This window comes from Mercurialis annua, linkage group LG5 (assembly GCF_937616625.2).
Source record: "Mercurialis annua linkage group LG5, ddMerAnnu1.2, whole genome shotgun sequence".
NCBI lineage: Eukaryota > Viridiplantae > Streptophyta > Magnoliopsida > Malpighiales > Euphorbiaceae > Mercurialis > Mercurialis annua.
Genome location: NC_065574.1, coordinates 3,266,970 through 3,288,415, shown reverse-complemented (window position 1 = coordinate 3,288,415; position 21,446 = coordinate 3,266,970). Strand labels below are relative to the sequence as shown.

General features: G+C 30.9%; 2 protein-coding genes across 3 annotated transcripts; both read left to right on the top strand.

Moving 5' to 3' along the window:
* The first annotated feature begins 402 nt into the window (after nt 1–402).
* On the top strand, nt 403–9,060 carry LOC126681243 (serine/threonine protein phosphatase 2A 55 kDa regulatory subunit B beta isoform). 2 transcript variants are annotated; one of them, XM_050376734.2, is made up of 14 exons: nt 403–728; nt 3,192–3,295; nt 3,420–3,518; nt 3,617–3,736; nt 4,319–4,528; nt 5,013–5,104; nt 6,097–6,215; nt 6,632–6,755; nt 6,853–6,976; nt 7,625–7,693; nt 7,789–7,880; nt 7,983–8,060; nt 8,163–8,230; nt 8,330–9,060. In XM_050376734.2, the coding sequence occupies exons 1-14, from the start codon at nt 617–619 to the stop codon at nt 8,464–8,466; spliced, it is 1,548 nt and encodes a 515-aa protein (XP_050232691.1). In that variant the 5' UTR covers nt 403–616; the 3' UTR covers nt 8,467–9,060. The 2 variants fall into 2 exon arrangements, with proteins under 2 accessions (XP_050232691.1, XP_050232692.1); XM_050376735.2 differs by having other exon boundaries at nt 404–728; nt 4,319–4,525.
* Nucleotides 9,061–19,375: 10,315 nt separating this feature from the next.
* Nucleotides 19,376–21,055, top strand: LOC126679925 (dof zinc finger protein DOF3.1-like). Its single transcript, XM_050374950.2, has one exon. The coding sequence runs from the start codon at nt 20,040–20,042 to the stop codon at nt 20,814–20,816; it is 777 nt and encodes a 258-aa protein (XP_050230907.1). The 5' UTR covers nt 19,376–20,039; the 3' UTR covers nt 20,817–21,055.
* Nucleotides 21,056–21,446: the final 391 nt, after the last annotated feature.

Sequence of the window (21,446 nt, the reverse complement as noted above, 5' to 3'; positions counted from 1 at the left end):
AAATAGTTGTCAGTAAATTACATGACCCCGAACATAAATTCAGAAGTCGATTTAATCCTCTGCTCAATAATTGGTGAGATAATTTGAAGTTGAAGTGTAAAACGAGTTAAAATATTAAATTCAATATGTTTTTTTAAAAGTTGCAAGTTTGGCCTTAGCTGATATTTTGTGTTCAATTTAGGGACTAAAATGACATTTATTGCCAAAAATTACTGGAGTTCCAGTTTTACCCTTTTAGATAGAGAAACAAAGAGAAACTTGTAATATTGCACTAGTTTTTATTTATTTCATTCAGATATAGAAAGAGGAAAATAAAAATAATACTAAAAAAAATAAAAATAAAAAATAAAAACACACAAACAAAAGCTCTCTGTTTCAATGGTTGAATTATAAAAATCTCTCTCTCATTTTTAACACAAAACAAAACCAAAAAAAAAAAATTCCTTTTTATTATGTATATGTAGCTTAATTCATTATTATTAATTTAATCAATTACTGATTAACAATATTTTCATCTCTTTTAATTCGATCGCTTCCTTGTCGGAACTACACCTCTTCGATTTGATCGTTGGTTGCCTCCAAAAACACACACACAAGAGATTGCAAAAAAATTACAATGAACGGTGGCGATGAGGTCACTGCAGCTCCGCCGGCCCCACCACAGCCGTTGGATTGGAAATTCTCTCAGGTCTTCGGAGAGAGAACCGCCGGCGAAGAAGTTCAGGAAGGTAAATGTCTAATTATTGGTTTACTGACATTTTTAAGGTTTGGATCCAGTTGAATTTTTTTGTTGTAATTTCAGATTAGGGTTTGTTTCCGAGTTATGGATCGGAAATAGATCGTGGGCCAATTAGATATTGGTGTTTGGGTTTGTGGGTCAATCGTAAATTCTTGTTTAGTTTTTTAATTTGGTGTCATTTGGAGACTTGTTAGTGATTTGGATTTGTGTAATATTTAATGGGATTGATTGAAGTGAGCTTTTTTAAGTTAGTGATGAATTGGTTATTGCCGTATTGGTTATTTTTTCTCTTGGGTACATGCAATTGCTGGGTGTTAAATTAAAAGTGGGTCATTTTTATATTTTAAGTTTGTAATACTTGAGCTTGGAGAGTTTTATGTGGATCTTATTGATTGTATTATCTATTAGTTGAGTGTTTTTTTTTGGTGTATTTAACCATGTATTAGTTGGGAAAAATTAAGCTGATATGCTTACTATTTTGTTAGTTTTGTTTCTTTAAGACCACATTTGATATGCTTATGTGTTGTTCATTCTATGCCAAAAAAAATCTGGTCTTAGGATTCTAATCCTAAGCTTTACAGTTTTATCTTTGTATGTGTTTATTGCTTTGTAGAATATGGGAGATGTATACGGGATTGGTGAATCAGCTTTTCATTTAGATATTTGAAGTAGCTTCATATATTGTCTGCACTTATCCAAATCCAAATCTACACTACATAGAATAAGTGTTTACCCGTAATGTTTGGCATGAAGACATCAATAGTACGAGTTATAATTTTTTTAGCAATATCAGAAGGTAGTTACTTTCAGTCTGCATTAGTCAAGGGGAATCTGATCAATGTAGGGGATTATGGTTTTGAGGAATTCAATGATGGGTTTTGCTGTATTCTTTTTCAAATCTATGAATCAGCAGAAGAGCTTAACCTGCAAAAACAGGTTTTATGATATAAAAAAACACTGGGGAAGATATGGTTATTGACAGTGCTTTCATAGTTATAGATGAATCTTGGAATTGGAATAATCAGTAGAGATAAATCACATGCTATACAGCGAATGAAACTTATATGGATTTTAATTGCTGATTTGGAGCAAGGATATTGAAATGAGCTGGGATGGGGTAAAATGCGCTTCCATGCTGTTCTCTTCCATTTGCAATGGAAGTTACTTGAGAAGCTTTAGAGAAAATAATTAATGTTCTTTGCAAGATAATGGCATTCAGGATCCAATATGTCTTTTTCTTGACAATTACTTCAGAATTACGGAAGAGGTGAACCTTAAATAGCAACAAATGTTATAGCAATTAAAGATATCTTGAAGTAAGCCTGAAGTCCAGAGGCTTTTTTTGGAGTAACTATTTTTGTTAAGGTGCAATAGAGCACCTGGGGCAGAAATTAAAATTCTTGCATAGGTATGGTTGAATGTAGGTATACTTCAAACAAGTTCATATGTCATTTGGTTTTGTGAAGTAGATGATCGGCAAGATTCACGTTGATCATCTTGTTGCTGACATCTAACGTTTCTGACTTTGAGAAATTACTGTAAATGCAATGGACTACTAGAGCACAACGACAATGTTGAAGTTACCTTCTACAATGGCTGCCCCTGGTGGGATAACATTCTAAGTTTAGTTGGTGGCCAGACTTCACTCATAAAATAAAGTTGTCAGTTTTATTCCACTCACTCTTCTGCAGAATATTCTTTATACAAAAAGTAAAGCTGTTAAATCTTAATATTCTGTCAGTTATCAGTTGTCATAATACAAAAATTTAATTGCTGTTGGCCTGTTCAGATTTGAGCTGGTGCTTTGAGCAGTTTAGATGTCAAGTTCAGCTATAAACACCAGAATCTTAAGTTTGCTAACCATTTGCTGTTAGAAATTCAATACTGGAAAATTGTTGAAATAGTTGTTATTGATATCCTTCCAACCGTGGTGCTTATGCGTCAGATAATGTTCCTTTATATGAGCTATTTGTTGCTGTCAACTAATACTTTATCTGCCACTTATGGCCCCGTTATCCTCTTGGTTTGGGACTTTGGAATTTATGCACGCTCTGATAATTTACATGATGTCTTAGCTTCAATTATTTTTTGGTTATTGATTTTTTTTTTCCTTTTGGGTGTCGCTACCATTATCAGTTTTATGAGCATCAGCACTTTAGAACAATGTCTATTTAACAGTTTCAGTATTGTTGACACAGAGAAATTAGTGGTTTATTTATTTTTTATCTTGCTACATATGATGATTTTATTTTAAAGAGGACAGCTTACAGTAGCACCATACGTAAAAATAGCTAGTTAGCCTTTTCAAGATATAAGAGAAGAAAAAAAGAAATAAGGGATTGTAGAAGTTCAAACAAACATATTTGACAAGACTGTATGATCTGATGTATTGTTGTGGAATAGAAGAATCGTTATGGGTTTATGTTAAATATTATTTTGTTTTCTTCTGCAGTTGACATTATTTCAGCTATTGAATTTGATAAAAGTGGTGATCATCTTGCTACCGGCGACCGTGGCGGCCGGGTAGTTCTTTTTGAGAGGACAGACACCAAGGATGTATGTTTGTCTTTCATTTCCAGCTGCATTTGTACCTTCATCTGAGTTTGTAATTATTTAAGTATGTTGGTCTATTGTTGTCCTAATGAAAGCAGTATAATATTTCTTGTTTTGTTATGTGTAGCATGGTGGATCAAGAAGAGATCTGGAGAGAATGGATTATCCTATTACTAGGCATCCTGAGTTTCGTTATAAAACAGAATTTCAGAGCCATGAACCTGAGGTATTTTTCTGATGGTTATTGCTAGTCTGGTTTCAAATGAATTGACTTGTCTTTTCGCATTGCTAATATTCGCACTTCTTTGTTCGTATTGGTGCCAGTTTGACTATCTCAAGAGTTTGGAAATAGAAGAAAAAATCAACAAAATCAGATGGTGCCAAACAGCCAACGGCGCCCTTTTTCTCCTATCTACTAATGATAAAACCATTAAGTTTTGGAAGGTAGGAAGGATTTTTTTTGTTGGAAGTTCGGCGGAAAGCCTTTTATGTTTCATCTTCTTTTGTTAACTTTGCAACAAGTGTTTAATGTATTGAAGTAAGCCTCATTTTGCATTTTTTTGATCTACCTCATGAATTGTTTGGAGGATACTTGGATGGTTAATATGCTTAAATATAAAATGTGTTTCCTTGTTTGCTAACATAATTCTTGTAGAAGACATATTAACATTTCATTACCTGATCAAAACTCTTGCTGCTGGCTATATATTTCTGATAATGTTTATCTTCTGTGTCTTTTTATTCCCTAAATTGAGCACTGTATCCCAGAAGGCCATGGTTTGGTCAAATTTGTTGCTTTCTTGCTATTTACTGGAAGCAGTCATCATAATGCATGGTTGACCTAGTTAGTAATTGCTGTAAGGATAAAGTGTCTTAGTGTATACCTAAAGACATTAAATGTGTTATTATGTGCTCATTATAGTGTTATACTTTAAAATATTTTGATCAAAGATTTGTTAAAAAACGTCTTTTCATGTTAAATCACTAAGATGTTGCCCTTTGTATTTTTGTGTGGGAATTGTGCAGGTTCAAGAAAAAAAGGTCAAGAAAATTTCTGAAATGAATGTGGACCCTTCAAAAGCTGTAGGAAATGGTAGTATTGCTAGTTCAAGTAATTCAAATAGTGCTAAACCATATCTTGCCAATGGAGGCTTGCCAGAGAAGTTATGCAGTTACCCAAGCAATGACTTCACCGTTCCACCTGGGGGCGTTCCATCTCTGCATTTACCTGTGGTAGTTGTACTAGAACCATTCCTTGTTTTCATTGTGTTTTCTTATGTTTTCATCTCGCATAAATTCCACAACTTTTTGAAGGGCTCTCTCTGTTCATGGATATTACTTTCATTTAATTATTCTGTCCTTTTGCTATTTGTGTATTGCCTAGGCTATTTGGTATAATGGATGAAATTTACGCTAATTATCCTTCTTGTTACCTTTTGGCTCTCTCTACACAAAATATCTAGGCATACATCATTAATGTGCCTTTTTCCTGGGTTCTGTGTGCCATAAAAGCCTTGAATTTTGAGGGTTATTAGACTTTTTTTATTGCTGGTCTTTGGCTAGGAAGTGATTCCGGGAATTTGTTGTTCGATTTGGGTGTTTGCCCATTGCTGTAAGAAAAGGGCTGTAGGAGAGGGACCTCTTTGGATGTGTTGTATTTTCTCTAAATCTGTTCTTCTGGTCTTGCACCAATCTGACTCTTATTTTATGCTGTGCATAGGTAACTTCCGGTGAAACCAGCCTGATGGCTAGATGTCGAAGGGTCTATGCGCACGCACACGATTATCACATCAATTCAATCTCAAACAACAGGTAGTTCTGTTTCTTATTTCAGATGATCTTATTTTTCGTTATTAATGTTAAGTTGAGCATTGCTGATGTTCCAAAGTTTTTTTAACAACTGCTAATGTTTTTTATCTACTTATACTTCTTCTAGCTAAGTGACATGGTTACTATTGTTATTCAGTGATACTTGTTTAATTGCCGAGGACTATGGTGGGACTCCTCAGTGATTTTAGTTTTTTATTGATGCATTTACATGTCAATACTTGTTTTTGATGATATTATTTGTGATGTGAAATTTGGGTGCCGTTTTAGTTTTCTCTTTTTTCCCTCTTTGTAGTTCTTTTTGTAGGCTCTCTTTGACTAGAATGTTGATGTCCGTATAGTAATTAAAAGTAGGCAGGCAGATGGGGAATTTTGTTTCTCTTCCCCCTCCCAGTGGAGTTCTGGTTTGCATGAGAGCAACAGTGATATGAACTTTACATTTCTGAAAATTATCATGTACCAATGTGTTCCAATTATTAGAACCTTGATGTGCTCATTAAACACGTAACTACATGTCACGATAATTTAACTTAATTTTCTTTTTTAGCTACATTTCCTCACCTTAACAATGTTATATATTCATTTTAATTTTAATCCTTCTGTGACAAAATGTTGTTATTCATCAAGATGCTATACATACACAAGTCTAATGAATTGTTAGATATATAGTCTAGAAATGTCTAGTGGCTGTATACTGGATCTTATGCGAATTTGCCTGCTTTATAAGAAAAGTTCCAAATTAAAGGTTATTGGCTGGCTACTTTTTAATTTCTGTATCTCAATTAGATGTGGAAGTATTGAACTTGAAATCTTGTTACTGAACTAGCTGATCACTTTTTGCATCCACCAACACAGACACACTCATATCTCTTCTTGCTATTGCTGTATATATTTGCATGCATTTTGAGTACATGCCTTCATTCTTTTGGTGTTTGCTGGTTCATTTTACTAATGATTTCTTTTCTCTCATTTTCTAGTGATGGTGAAACTTTTATTTCTGCTGATGACCTGCGAATCAATCTGTGGAACTTGGAGATTAGCAATCAAAGTTTCAATATTGTTGATGTCAAACCTACAAATATGGAGGATCTAACCGGTAAAGTTTTTTTTGGGTTCATGGTTACATTGAAACTTTGTATAATGCATAGATTCAGATGTCCGAGAATAATGTTTGGGGATCCTGGTTTTAATGTGGATATCTGCTCATTGAATATTTTTTCCTTTTTAAAATCCTTTTATTGCCATGGCAACCTACCAAGGACCTGTTAATTTATCTTGTAGTACTCAGTGCTGATTTCTGTTGTATGCTTACTCTGTGGATCAGTTGGTTTCTCTTGTACGTGCCAGTTTATTTACCCTATTGGGTTTCTATGAATGTGAATTCTTACAACGGCAAAAAGTAGTGTTCAGCTTTCCCTTATAAATTTGATTTGAGTTGTTGATGCTTGCTTCAGGTGGTAACCTTTTGCTGAATGATGCTTTGCTTTTGTTGACTTACTTTCATTCTTGCAGAGGTTATTACGTCTGCAGAATTCCACCCCAACCATTGTAATACATTAGCATATAGCAGTTCAAGAGGCTCAATCCGACTCATTGATTTACGCCAGTCAGCTTTATGTGATTCTCATGCTAAACTGTAATTATTCAACCTGCTTTGTCCTATTAATGTTACATTTACGTTTTCTCGTCACTCAAATTTCTTCCAGTGTCATGAAACACTAATTCGCTTGCAGGTTTGAGGAACAGGAGGCACCGGGGTCTAGATCATTTTTCACAGAGATAATTGCTTCAATCTCAGATATTAAATTTGCCAAGGATGGACGGCATATACTTAGCCGTGACTACATGACTCTTAAGGTTTGGGCTTCTGTATTTGCATTTGATGAGCATTATATGCGTCGTTGATTATCCGGCATCATAAAGATGTATCGGGCTATAATCAGTAATCTAGTAGCAAATCTTTTCAATTGATGATGGATTAGGCTTTTTAGATTTTGTTTTATTTCTATGATACAAGTTGCAAAGTGCATTTTTTTAAGTGTTCAAGCAAAACTTTCGCCTTGGCTTGCATGGTATTGCAGATAGAACATTATCTGCTTGCTTGCTAATTGATTATGCTGAATGAAATTCTCATTTCTGAAAGTAGATTTATGAAGCATAATATTAAGATCTGCTGTCCGAGTTAATATAGTTCATATCTTTGGCGCAACATACAAACTCTACGGCTTGATCCTAAGTGAAAAGTTTTCTGGGACTACTACAGAGATGAATTGTGTGCAGTCTTCAAACTAGCTTCATGTGATGCATTCCTGTTTAAAAGACTTCGGTTTTCCAACATCATTCTTCGTAGTTATACCTCTTTATTTTAGAATGTGGAACAACTTGCGAATCTGACTACTTTGTACCCAGAGGGCCACAGAGTTAATGCTTGCATGTTTATTCTTTTGAAGTTTGGTGGGGATAGATTCTTCTTGGTTTCTCAGTTTTGTGTTTTCACATTGTCAGTTATGGGACATCAATATGGATTCAGGTCCGGTTGCAACCTTCCAGGTCCATGAGTATTTAAGACCTAAGGTGGGACTTCATCTCTTCATATGAAGTTAAACCTAAATTAATTTTCTAAGTCGTTCTTTGTTCTGATTGTATTTCTTCTCCCTAAATATAACCAGTTGTGTGATTTATATGAAAACGATTCAATCTTTGATAAATTCGAGTGCTGCTTGAGCGGTGATGGAATGCGAGTGGCAACAGGGTCTTACAGGTCTGTTTATTCCCCAGATCCCGTCATTAATACTCTTGTTGTTGAAAACCTTCCACTTGCAAGTTGATGTTCTTTGTTTTCGTTTGTTTCATGTGAACCCAGCAATCTGTTCCGCGTGTTTGGTTGTTCCCCTGGCAGTACCGAGGCAATTACTTTGGAAGCCAGCAAAAACCCAATGAGGTATTTTCTTTTTCACATAATACTTCAGCTGTTAATAGACGATCTTCGAGATGATTTCTATGATAATAATCATTTTACAATAATGGTTCTATTTGCTTTCAGGAGACAAGTGCAGACGCCTTCGAGGCCTTCTAGATCCCTGAGCAGTATAACGCGTGTTGTGAGGCGGGGTCAGTGTCATCACTCGGCTTTTCTCCCTTTCTATCTATTCTACCGCATAATAAGTATTTTTTTTAAATGGTATTTTTGTATTGCGAAATCTGTAACAGGAGCAGAGAGCCCCGGAGTCGATGCAAATGGAAATTCGTATGATTTTACGACAAAGTTGCTCCATCTAGCATGGCACCCAACGGAAAACTCGATCGCCTGCGCTGCTGCAAACAGCTTGTATATGTACTATGCATAAAAAGAAGATGGTGCCCAAGGAGAAATGTATTTGCTTGGTTAACTGTTTTTTTGGGTTGCTGCTGTTGGAGAAGATTCGATTCCTTTTCCATTCCCACCAACGGTAAGGTGGAGGCTACACCGATTTCAAATGCCCCTTCAATCTGTAACACATGCTAATACCGTATCGAGGATGTGGGTGTCTGTCGCAGAATCCGCAAGGAAGCAACTTAGTTTTAATGCTCCTCCTCCTCCTCCCAACCCTAAAATCCTTAAAAATCTCCACTTTGTTCTTTTTTTCTTTCTCATTTATCTTCTGAAAATAGAAGATTGGTGATCTATGTTGATGAAAATGTGTTGGGTTGAAGTCAGAAGAAAATGTGATTGTAGCTCTCCTACAACAAAAACTAAACAAGGATGTTGAAAATATTTGCCACTTAGGTCCTTTTTGTTTTTGTTTTTTTCTATTTTAAGGTAAAATTGTAGTTTTTTTAAGCAAATGTTGGTGGGAAGGAGCTGTTAAAACTTTTGCAGTGCTATTTTTTTATTGATTCTTTGTCTATGTTTGAAACTCCATCCATTTTAGTCCTCAGATTTAATGTAGAATTTTCATTAACTTTTTCTTTTTGTGTATTTTGCCTGTTATTGATTCTATTTTGCCCTTAGGTTTACCCAATTAGACAGACTCAAGACATGAAATGCCAAATTTGGTGTTGTTTAGTGAGGATTAATTGTTCGTTCTTTGTTTCTGCTTTTTGGTGTATGCAAATACAATCTAATGGCATTCAAAATGTAACAAATGGTTCAAAAATTGTGTAATTCTTAAAAGTGGAGTATTCGGTCCGTAAAATTTACAGATCGGATTAAAATTATAAGAATGGTTTGGTGTTCTTATAAATAACTGAAATAATCGAAAAACCGATCAAATAACTAAAATAGTTCAAGACAATTAAGGAATTTGATTTAAATATATGTACTATATTTTCTTATTTATTGTCATACTTCATGAGTAATACCTTACACACATGCCTTATCCAAAATATAGAATTTTATCAAAAATTCAATCCAAAACCAAATTCGCACCATATAAAGGAAAGATATTAAAGTAAATATTAAATATACAAAGAATTCGTATATAATCGGGAAAATGTTGATTTTTTTATTAAAATTATGATAATCAATGGAATTGAAAATTCATTATAAGTATGTATTTAATCTACTAAGACAACATCATTTTCAATACAGATGTTTGACTAGTGAAAATAATAGGAATTTTGGTAAAACAAATTGTATTAAGTTGGAGATATTTGTTTAATGAAACTCAGTGGAACAATTTTTTGTCAAATCAAGTTGGTTATAGTACAATGGTCGGGTGATGGAGATTAAATAATTAGCAAAATGTACAAAAATATGAAATAATATTGAGATATGGTGCATAAGATGAAGGGCGGCTTCAATTTTAAATTCAATACATAAAGATTTCTTTTGTTTGATTTTTTTTTTCTCAAATCTTTGGAAATAATTTTGCTGACCATATTAATAGCATTTTGTCAATAATAATGATTTATTTTTGAACAAAACAAAACTGAAAGTCTAACAAAGTCAAGTGTCAACTTTGTAGAGTAATGTAAAATTGGAAAAATAAATTAAGTTACAATTTTGATTGGATTATACCATTATCTAGAGAAGAAATTTAGTTCTTTTTCAATTTTTTTGTCATTCCTTAAATTAAATAAGATTAGATTTATGGTTTTGTCCTTAAATTAAATATTTTACCTCGTTTTACCCTCATATATGAAGTGGCGAGAGAAACGATTGAAACGTTATATATAAATTGGAGCTGAGATGACATAAAATTATTGAACAACTTGAAACTAAAGGGATAAAACTAGAGAGAATTAGAGAAATACCTAAATAAGATAAAAATTAGCAATTATCTACCACAATTTTTGGACTTGACTTATCTACCTACCCGTGTCAGCCAATTATTTTTATACCCTACTTTATTTGTTACCTAAAAATTACTTCACATGTTTACAGTGTCGTCTTCTTCTTCTTCTTCTTCTTCTTCTTCTTCTCCTCCTCCTCCTCCTCCTCCTCCTCCTCCTCCTCCTCCTCCTCCTCCTCCTCCTCCTCCTCCTCCTCCTCCTCCTCCTCCTCCTCCTCCTCCTCCTCCTCCTCCTCCTCCTCTTCATCCTTTTTATTTTATTTAAAAAAAATAACAAATCAACAAATCAACTTTAATCTTCAGCTCATAACATTTTAGAAAATTAATTTTTGTGATTTTATTACTATTTTTTAAAGTTTTATTGCTAGTTTCAAATTTATTTTTCGATCCGCTCGAATTTTTAATTCGTAATCAAATCGCTTCAAATTTCACTTGGAATTCAAATCCAACGATCATAACTTTCTCCAAAAACAAAGAAAACTAATAATTTTTTATTTATTTGTTCATTTAAAAACGGTTTCTAACTGTTTCAAACACAGTTTCAAATGCAGTTTCATACAATTTTTAAAAGACATATTTATTATCATTTTAAAAAAATTATACAATGATTTCAAACAGTTTATAAGCATATCAAACAGTTTCCAAAAAAATAGCTTCAAACAGTTTACAATGGTTTCAAACAGTTTATAAAGGTTTCAAACAGTTTCATAAAACACAATTTGCAACCTTTATCTAAAAACAGTTCCAAACAATTTAAAAATGCTTAAAACAGTTTACAAAGGTTTCAAAAAGTTTATAACGGTTTCTAAAAACACTTTAAAACAGACTCAAAAATAACAGTTTAAACCGTTTACAAAGGTTTCAAACAGTCTAAAATAATTTTTAAAAAAACATTTTCAAACAGTTTAAAAATAACAGTTTCAACAAAACAGTTTCAAACCGTTTACAAAGGTTTCAAACAATATAAAACAGTTTCGAAAAAACAGTTTCCAAAAATTTCTAAAATTAATTTAAAAACGTTTGAAACCCATGTTAAAACATCATTATGAAGAAAAAAAATGTTTTTTCAAAAACAAATTGAAAAAAAATACCAAAGACGATACTATAATTAAAACAATATAGAAAAAAGAAGAAGAAGAAGAAGATTCTGAAAAGAAAAAAAAATATCAATGATGGCGATGGCGATGACAAAAAACTTCGTTATTTTTTGAGACGAATTAGGTCGAATTTTTCATAATGTATTCTTCTTTATCTTGGATTTTTGGATAGAATTTGTTAAGAATTTTTATTAAAATGAAAAAAAAAGACGTAAAAAAAAGTTGCAGAGAAAGGAATGGAGAAGAAGAAGAAGAAGAAGAAGAAAGAGAGAGAAGAGAAAAAAGAGAAAAAAAGATAAAAAAAATATAAGAGTGCACATGTGTCTTACATGAGTGGAGTAAAAATGCTAATAAGTTAAAATTCTAATTGGGGTAGAGATAAAAACATTACAAAAAGAGAGTAAAAATATAAATTTTTAAAATTGAGGTATTTAAAACAAATAAATCTAAAAACATAGTATTTTGTGCAAATTCCTCATAAAACTAGGGGTGTAAACGGGCCGAGTAGAGCCCGAGTTAGGCCAAGATCGAAGTTGAGTTCGAATTGATTTTACAGGTTCAAATTCGAGCGCGAACAGGCTTAAATTCTTGAGCTTGAGCTCAAACAATATTCGAATTATTCGAGCTCGAGCTCGACTTGAATTTAATAAAATTACAAACTAATCAAATTTGTTACATTTTAGTTATTTTTCACTAGGTAATATGCAATTTAACCCATGAATATGATACACATCTAAATTTCAAAATATAAAAATCTGATAATTATAATAAAAGTATTGTCCCCTCCGGTTTATAATATTTGTCGCATTTGAAAAATTATTTTGGTGCATAATATTTATCATTTTAGGATATTAAGAGAGCATTTATTGTTATTTTTTCAAGTTTATCCCTGACAATAAATACCTTAATAAGATTAGAAAAAACTAGTCAAGCATAAAAATATTGTAATTAATATGGATAATTCAGTTTAAATACATATAAATCAAGATATATTTATTGCCTTCTTAATCTATGTAAAATGGTCAAATGCGACAAATATTATGAACCGGATAGAGAATTATATTTTAATAACAAGCTCATTTAGGCTCGTGAGCCTCACGAGACTCGGTAATTGATACTCGAGCTTGACTCAGATTTTTTGAGCCAATCTCGAGCTTTCTCGAGTCGATATCGAATAACTCACAATTAGCACAACTCGTTTACATTCCTAGACAAAACCAGTCACAATTTTAAATTTGAAGGGATTTTATTTTAGCCTTATTTGACTTTTTATATCAAATTTATGAGGCAAAATAAACTATTTTTGATTATTATCAAATTAACTACTCACTCCATTCCGTTTAAAAAGGGACATATCTCAATTTTTTTTATCCCACTTAAGAAGGTCAATTCATGACTTTTGTGCCATTTTATAAGGAATTCTCTCTCATACACTTGTTTTTTCTTTTTATAATTATGTCTAATTACTTTAAAAAAACCCACCTTATAATATTTTTTGTTTATACCATGACCTAGGAAAAAGTTCATTTGTACCCTTTTTTTGATTTTTCGTTTTCAACTCTACCTTAAAGCACTAAATTGAACTTTTTTTATTTAGAAAAAGGCTTAAAATAATCCTCATTTTTTAACTTATTTATATTTTTTTCAAATAAAAAAAAGCTGATATAACCCTTCTATTTAATTATTTTTAATGATTTCATCCTTTAATTAATTAAATTGTCAAAAAATAAAAATTTGGGGTACAGTTGAAAATGAAAAATCAAAAAAAGGGTACAAATGAACTTTTTCCTAGGTCAGGGTATAAACTAAAAATATTTTAAGGTGGGATTTTTTTAAGTAATTAGGCGTTATAATTAAAGCTAATACTCTACACACAAATTATAAGACAATACTAATTAATAGGGGTGAAATAAAAAAAACCAAAAATAATTATTATTTTCTTAATCTATATGCATAAGGGTTATGTCCCTTTTTAAATGGGACGGAGGGAGTATTTTTTATTAAGGTGGTGTTTAATAACCAATTTATAATAAGTCTAAATCTTGGTGGAAACATAGCAAATATATTTCCTTTCAATTCTCATGTCGTTGGTCCTAATTGTTTTGTAAAAGCGTAACGTAGGGCATTATAAAAATATATTAACAAAATTGAAGACGACTGATTTACCAAGGACAATTCAAGCATTCCAGAGACATGCATGTGATCGGCTATGTTTGGACTTACATGCTTTGCTTGGTTTTATTATGGTGGTCTAATAAGTGAAAGAGGCTTTACACTTAGCCAGATAACACGGACACTTTATTCGACCAACGTTTTCATTTCAAATACGTATCGGAAATTTAATGTTTTGGATATGAATTTTTATTAACATAGAAAAATTTATAATAATGCCATATTACTGTATTTGTGCTTAAGTTTTCCGTTTTTCCGTATACAAACATGAACCGACATGGCCAGGGTTGACAAAAAAAAGCTTTGGTAAGGGGGTGTATAACATGAAGAAGAATAAATTAACGGTTGAAAATAATAGGGTGAGAATATTAGAAGTAAGATTATTAAAGTCAATCCCAAAGTTGAAACTTCGTGAAGAATAATAGCATTTTCCTTTTCTGATTCTCCTCGAGATTTAATCAAACCCTCTCCATGAACCAATTCTAGAATTGGGAAAAATCGGCATTTGAAAATTGAATTTTTGATAAAACTAGATGCTTTAACTAGAATTCTATTACGAGTCGAATTCAAGCTCGAGCTACTCTAGTTTCATTTGAGCTAAGTTGAAGTGTTTATTATAGAAGTGTAAATGAGTTGGACTACTCACGAGTTACTCAAGAATAAATAAAAAATTAATTTGAAAATTCGAGCCAAGCTCAAACTCGAGCCACTAGAATTCTATTACGAGTCGAATTCAAGTTCGAGCTGCTCTACTTTCATTTGAGTTGTGTTGAAGTATCTATCATAGACGAGCCCCTTACACAAATAAACTAATATCTAGTTGGTTTTTAGAATTCAACATCAGAAACTATTTTAACACCGTCGAGCGGCACCAACTCATCTCAATTTTTAAGACTATAACATTTTCTATACATTTAATTTAACTGTATATTATTTAATTGGTTAAAAATTTTATTTTATAGTAAAAAATACTTAAAATATTAAATATAATAATTGTTTTTATTCTTTATTCAATTCAAGTCAAGCTCGAACTCGAATAGGTTAAATATAGTTCAAATTCGAACTTAATTTTAAAAAATTAAACTCATTCGAGCTAAAATTTGAGTTCGAATTTATGTAACACGCTCAAATTAGAACTTAATCTTTGACATAATTGGTATTCAACTCGGCTTAACTAGTTTATATTATGTTCTAAGTTTAAATTGAGAAATGATTTATAGATGAAAATAGATGTAAATTATTGAGTAGGAGGCATGATAACTAAATTGGAAGGAAATGAAATTAAGAGGCAGCAAAGCATGCTAATCTGAACAATGTTGCACGCTTTCAAGACACAGACATGACATTTTATTTTATCTCTTCTTTGTCTACATTGTAAGTCACCCGCTATGATTATGGGTTTAATAAGTAATTAAATTTCTGATTACTACTTAATAAAAATTTACTCACACCCTCACTTTTATGTTCTACCATGATCATTCATTGCCCCATCGCCTAATTAGTGATTTTATGTAGGGTGTGCAACCGGTTCGACAAAATGAATTATCAAAAAAACAACTCGGTTCGATTAATTTAGTTTGATTTGATTGAAATAATCCGATTCTTGCACAACCCTAATTTAGGTGTTGAAAATAACCAACTCGCCAAAAGGATCATTTGTTAGATTTTTAACCCATTTCGCATGCATATGCTCGTTGAATTTGAAGTATAAAATATGTACATCAAGACGACAATGAGCGAATTTTAAAATTTTCGATCGCAAAAACTTTGATATCATATTAAATAATAAATTTATTTACCAATGGGGTAGTAGCCAATAGTTATAAATTTTTTCTAAATTTGTTTATGAAGCGGATTTAGGCGGCGCATCGGATCTCAGAAGACTTTAATTTTTTCAAATGTAAGTTCAAACACCAACATTATATTTTTATGGGTTAAGGCCAATTTGTTTCGACCTACATTAGAATTTATACAATTATGGCAACCCAGGTCCATAAAAATAGGTCTTACACGATTCAGAGTCAAACCGAATTTGAAGTAAAAAAATATTGTTCAAAGTTAGCTTAAGACGGACGGAAATATGCGAACCATACAAATTTTTAGAATGTTTATTTCTTTCTAAGGGCATCAACATATGCAGGGTTTGATTCCTGACAAAAAATGACCGTTCTCTATTATGCAGTCTTTCATTCTATTATTGTATCTAATAATATTTATGTAATTTTAGTTAATCGAATTTAAATTTTATTTTTAACTAAACAAATTATTTTATAAAGATATAAATTAAATTGAGTCGGTTGGTTTTGTTCGTGTAAAATTTATAGAACCGGTCAAAATTTAATTTTTTAATAATTTTAAATAGAATCGAATGTATTGTTGGGTTTGGTCCGATTATTCAGTCAGGTTTGAATTTGCACCCCTTTAAGTGATTTTGACATAATGATCACCACCGTCCATGCTTAATTATAGTGTTGGTGTTTAGACAATTAAACTGAATGATTATTCGCTCATCATGCTTTCTACAAATCAATCAAACCAATTTACAAGTCTATCAGAATTTAGAACGCTGTGATATACTTTTTCCGATTCATAATATTTATCGGATTTGATTTTAATAAAAAAAATTAAAAAAATAATTAATATATCTTAATTTATAAACATTTTTACTAAGTTAATTATACATCCAAACTGATTTACATTTACAACTACTATTTTTATTTGTTTATTGTATTTTTTTTAATAAATTAATAGAGATAAATATAAAAAAATAGCAATTAATGCTCTTTTAATATTCTAATATGTCAAATATTATGAACCAAAAAATTTATCAAATTCGACTAATATTATGGACCAGAGAGTACTCTCTCCATTCTAATAAAGTTGTCAATTTTATTATTATCACACAGTTAAAAAAATATAATTATTATTATGGATTTTATAATTTTTTTGTACTCTTCTTATTATACGCTTATTTAATGCAGAGTCTACTTTTAATTTACTTTATTAGTGAAATTTAAATAGGAATAGAATAGAAAGATTGAATTTTAAAATTGTTACTTTTGAAAGTGAACAAGAGTTTTGAAATAAAAACTTTTCTTAAAGTGTACAACTCTATTGTAACAGATTGAATAAAAATAACAATAGAGATTCATTTTATCTCCTTAACTTCACCCAATATATTAAATTAAATTCAAATAATTTTTTTTTTTAAAATCTATACCTTAATATGCTAGTTCATTTTACTATCATATAAAATATCAGAAAATGATTAAAAAATTATACAAATCAGAATTAAAGTGGCGAAAAATTATTAGATAATTTAAAATTGAAATGGTAGTGTTTTTTCTCCAAGCTATAAAAATAGCCTTAATTAATCTTTTATATCAAGTTGAAAAGATAAAATAAATTTTAGTTGATAAAAGAAAATACTATCATATTGAACTTTAAAAATAAGCAGGACTCGTAGATACTGCTGTTAAAAAGTTCAAACATAAGCTTAATTCATCACATAAGATTGAAAAATAAACATGATATTATTGAACAAAACAATCAATAAATAGCAATTATTTAATTTTACTTTAAACATTATCAATTTTAGTTAATTAATTAATGGACGGTTCTCCTTACTGTTGTCACCTTATACATAAGTGTTTTATGTCACTCATTATTATTATGTTTGGCTACGCAACGCAGCTAAAATGCTAATCATTCAGACACTTGCTTTATTTTCTATTTTCCTTCTTAATAAGTTGACCTTCCAATTTCTTATTTTAAGTTTTTAAAATCTACTTCATTCCCTTTTTACACTCAATTTTTTTTTTCACATTACATCATTTTTGTTTTACAACAGTTTTTAACTTCTTTGAAATTGGATAACATTTTTGAAAAAAAAAATCACTATGTTTGATTGATTTTTTTTTTTATAATGAAACATTCTTTTTCTTTTGAAGAAATGAAACTTTTATTTAAATTTTGATTAAAGAAAATATCTCTTTTTTTAATAGTTGTTTCATTTTTAATAAATTACTCTAAAACCCCTCACGTTTGTCATAATTCACAATTCGACACTTATTTGAAAATTAAACAATTTGGTACCTCAATTTTGATTTTGTAAACTAGAAAGCCCTTTTGTTAAATATAGGTATTAAATCATTAACGGAATAAAATGTGAGATACCAAATCGCTTGAAAATGAGGTACCAAATCGTTTATATAATTAAAATTGAGGTATTAAATCGTTTGAAAGTAAATTTTAAATTATTAACAAAATTAACTGAAGGGTCTTATATATAGTTTATAAAATCAAAATTGATATATCAAATCGTTTGATTTTCAAAGAAGAGGTACCAAACGGTGACTTATAATAAATGTGAGGGATTTTAGAGTAATTTGACCTTCATTTCCTACTAATTCTGTCCCAAAGTTCATATTTTTTTTAATATACAATAATTTTTCATATTATTTTTATTTGAAAATAGAAAATAAAGAAAATTTATGGAAATTTATAAACTAATAGTGCAATAATGAAAAAAAACAGAAAAATATATATAAAACGTAGGAGTTTACTTTATGTTTACCACATTCGCTGCCATATAAGACAAATGAAGAAGGATATGAATGTAGGCATTTTGATTCCTGTCGAACAACAAAATATTTAATTTATTTTCTATGAATTGAATATGAATGTGGCCATTTTTGCTTCCTAATATTATTATACGATTTCTGAATGTGTTATAATGAGAATGAGATGTGCATTTCTTTATGTGGTTGTGATCGTTTTTCTGTTCTTTAAAATAAAATTGGCCAAATTCATTTTAAAACCCTTGTACTTTTTACTATTTTGTCTATCCGGTCATTTTCCAGGTTTTACACTCGTTAGATCTCTATGCTTAATGAATTTAATTTAATGGATCTTGTTTGGATGAAAGTTTTACGCGTGTGTTCAGTTGTTATTACCTTTATCACGTGAAAAAAGATAAAATGAGTTTGAAATAATAAATTAATTTGTCAAAGGTATAATTTCAATAAAGAAATAACCGACTATTTAAATTTTAATTCTAGCCACGATAGTTGGATTAAAGTGTTATAACAAAAGAAATTATCTACGGTTTTTTTTTTGACTATAGTGTGCCATCCAATTACAAGTTATATGATTCTTTTTGAAGTTCTAGTATATGAATTTAAGCACCTCTTATACAATTTTAACATGATAAAGATAATATATTTAATCCTCCATTTATCTTATTTTTTAATTATTTTGTCCGTCATAATAGAAATGTCCATTTACTCTATTTATTTTGTTTTAATATATTTATTCATGATAATAAAAAAATTGATAATTTTATTAGAAAGAAGTGAGATTATAAAAAATTAGACTATATAATAAAAAAAACACTCATATAAAATTATTGTAAATTCGGTTTAAAGGAGAATGTTGGATAAACTAGTACTTCAATAATAATGTTGGACAATTAGTACTTTAATAATAGCACTTTCATCATTACAATTGACATTTGATGCATGCCAAATTTTCAAGTATAAAACATATTCCCATCCTCCAAAACACTCAAATAAAAACAAGTTTATTGACCATTAAATAAATTTTAAAAAATTATTTTAATTGTATAGTGAGAGTTTAATTATGAATTAAATACAAGATTAGTCATTGTCTACTTATTTTACTATTTATTTTGATGACTCTTTGTTTGAGTAGTCACTCTCACGCGTCAACACAAAAATTCATAGATTCTCTCTTTCTTGTTCTTCAATTTTTCTTCTGAAAATCTCTCTTTTTCTTGATCTTCTTCACTGCTTTTTATTTACTTTCAGCTTAGAATCAAGATTTGCTTCACTTTTTGATTTAACTTTTGCTTCAAGTTTCAAGAAAATCTTTCATTCTTTCTGTTTCCTCTTCAATTTCTTGAAGTTATGAAGCAAAAAATTCCAAGAAATTAGGAGGGAACTTGACATATTTTTCTAATTTTTAATGGGTTTTGATTTTTCAGTTAAATTCACGAACAACGTGATCTTTTCTTACGTTTCTTGAAGAAAAAAAAATTAAGAACTTATGTATAGTTCTGCAGTAATTTAAAAACGAAAAACAGAGGCTTCAATTTTGTCGTCTATTCTGTTCTATGTTTTTGTCATTTCGCGACGATTTGTTACCATTTTGCGACGGTTTTCACTCAAAAAGTTCAAATATTTTACTCGTCAAAATCAAATTTGACATCAAACCCAGTTAATCAAATCGTTAAAATTTTCAATCTTTTTATCAGCTTCATCACGAACTCGAAAATCCCAGCTCAAATGTCAAACTTCACCTGAAAAACTTCAAATTTTCTCATATCTTTAAATTTTACAAACCCTAATCAAGAAAAGCATGCAAGATCCATCAATGGCATTCGACCCGATGAAACAACAATTTCCAGAGCAAGAACAGTTAAAATGTCCGCGTTGTGATTCGGGCAACACAAAATTCTGTTACTACAACAACTATAATCTCTCACAGCCTCGTTATTACTGCAAGAATTGTCGCCGATACTGGACTAAAGGCGGCGCTTTACGAAACATACCAGTCGGCGGTGGCAGCCGGAAAAATTCTAAACGTACTTCAAGCTCAAAACGAGCTAACTCGGATTCGAATTCGAATTCTGATCCGGCCCGGCTCAGTCGACGGGTGCCTGAGGCAGCTTCGTCGTCGTCGACGTCAAGTATTTCAGTTACTACAGGTTCGGGTACAGCACCGGCGACATTGAGTAATGGGAATGTGGATGATCCGACCCGAATGTATAGATTGGAAGCGGATCAGGAGAGGAAGATATTGGATATGGGTGGGAGCTTTAGCTCATTGTTGTCATCAAATGCTCAGTTCGGAGGCATTTTTGAGGGTTTGAATGCAAATGGGTCGGGTTTAAAAATGGTGCAAGTGGGTGGGTTTGGAGAGGATTTGAATTCGGGTTTGGGTGAGAGTCCGGGTCGGAACCCGGGTTTGAAGGTAAAAGGCGGTAATGATAATGGCGGCGGCGGCGGCGATGAATGTGGAGGAGGAGGAGGCGGTGATGGTGGTGAGAGTTTCTTGCAAAATGGTGAGTGGGGGAATAGTACAAATGGGTGGCCTGATCTTGCTATTTACACTCCAGGTTCTAATTTCCAATAGTGGAGAACACAATAGCTAATTAATTTATTTAAAGAAAATATTAAACTATTAATGATGATAAATATAAATTAATGATCATCCAATAGGATAATGTGGATTTTTATCTTTGTTTTGTGTGGATTTTTACATTAAAAATATTTTCACATGTGAAGAAGAAGAAAAATGATTATTGTTATTGGTGTTAAGAAAGAGCTTTTTGTTTATATTATTATAACCATAAATTAGTAATTAATCACTAACTAGTAGTGCAATTTTGATATTGTTTTTTTTATATACTTTTTGGTGTATTGCTTAATAAAGTGCTTAAAGAATCGAGTCAAATTGGTCGGTTCAATCGGTTTGACTATAATCGAAGGTCAATGTGATTATGTTTTTTCTTAAGAATCGAAGATACAATCAACCTTTACAAACTAATAAAAATTACAAAATTTAGAAACTACTAAACCGATTAAACTATAAAATTTGTCTAATTCTCTACTTACTAATTAGAATGTGATTGTTTAATAAATTTCTTTATCCATTTGTTAATTAAAATTATTTATATACATTTAAATATAATTATTTATTTATTTTAATAAATATATCTATTAACATCATTATATAAATATATTGACATTTTTAAAATTGATA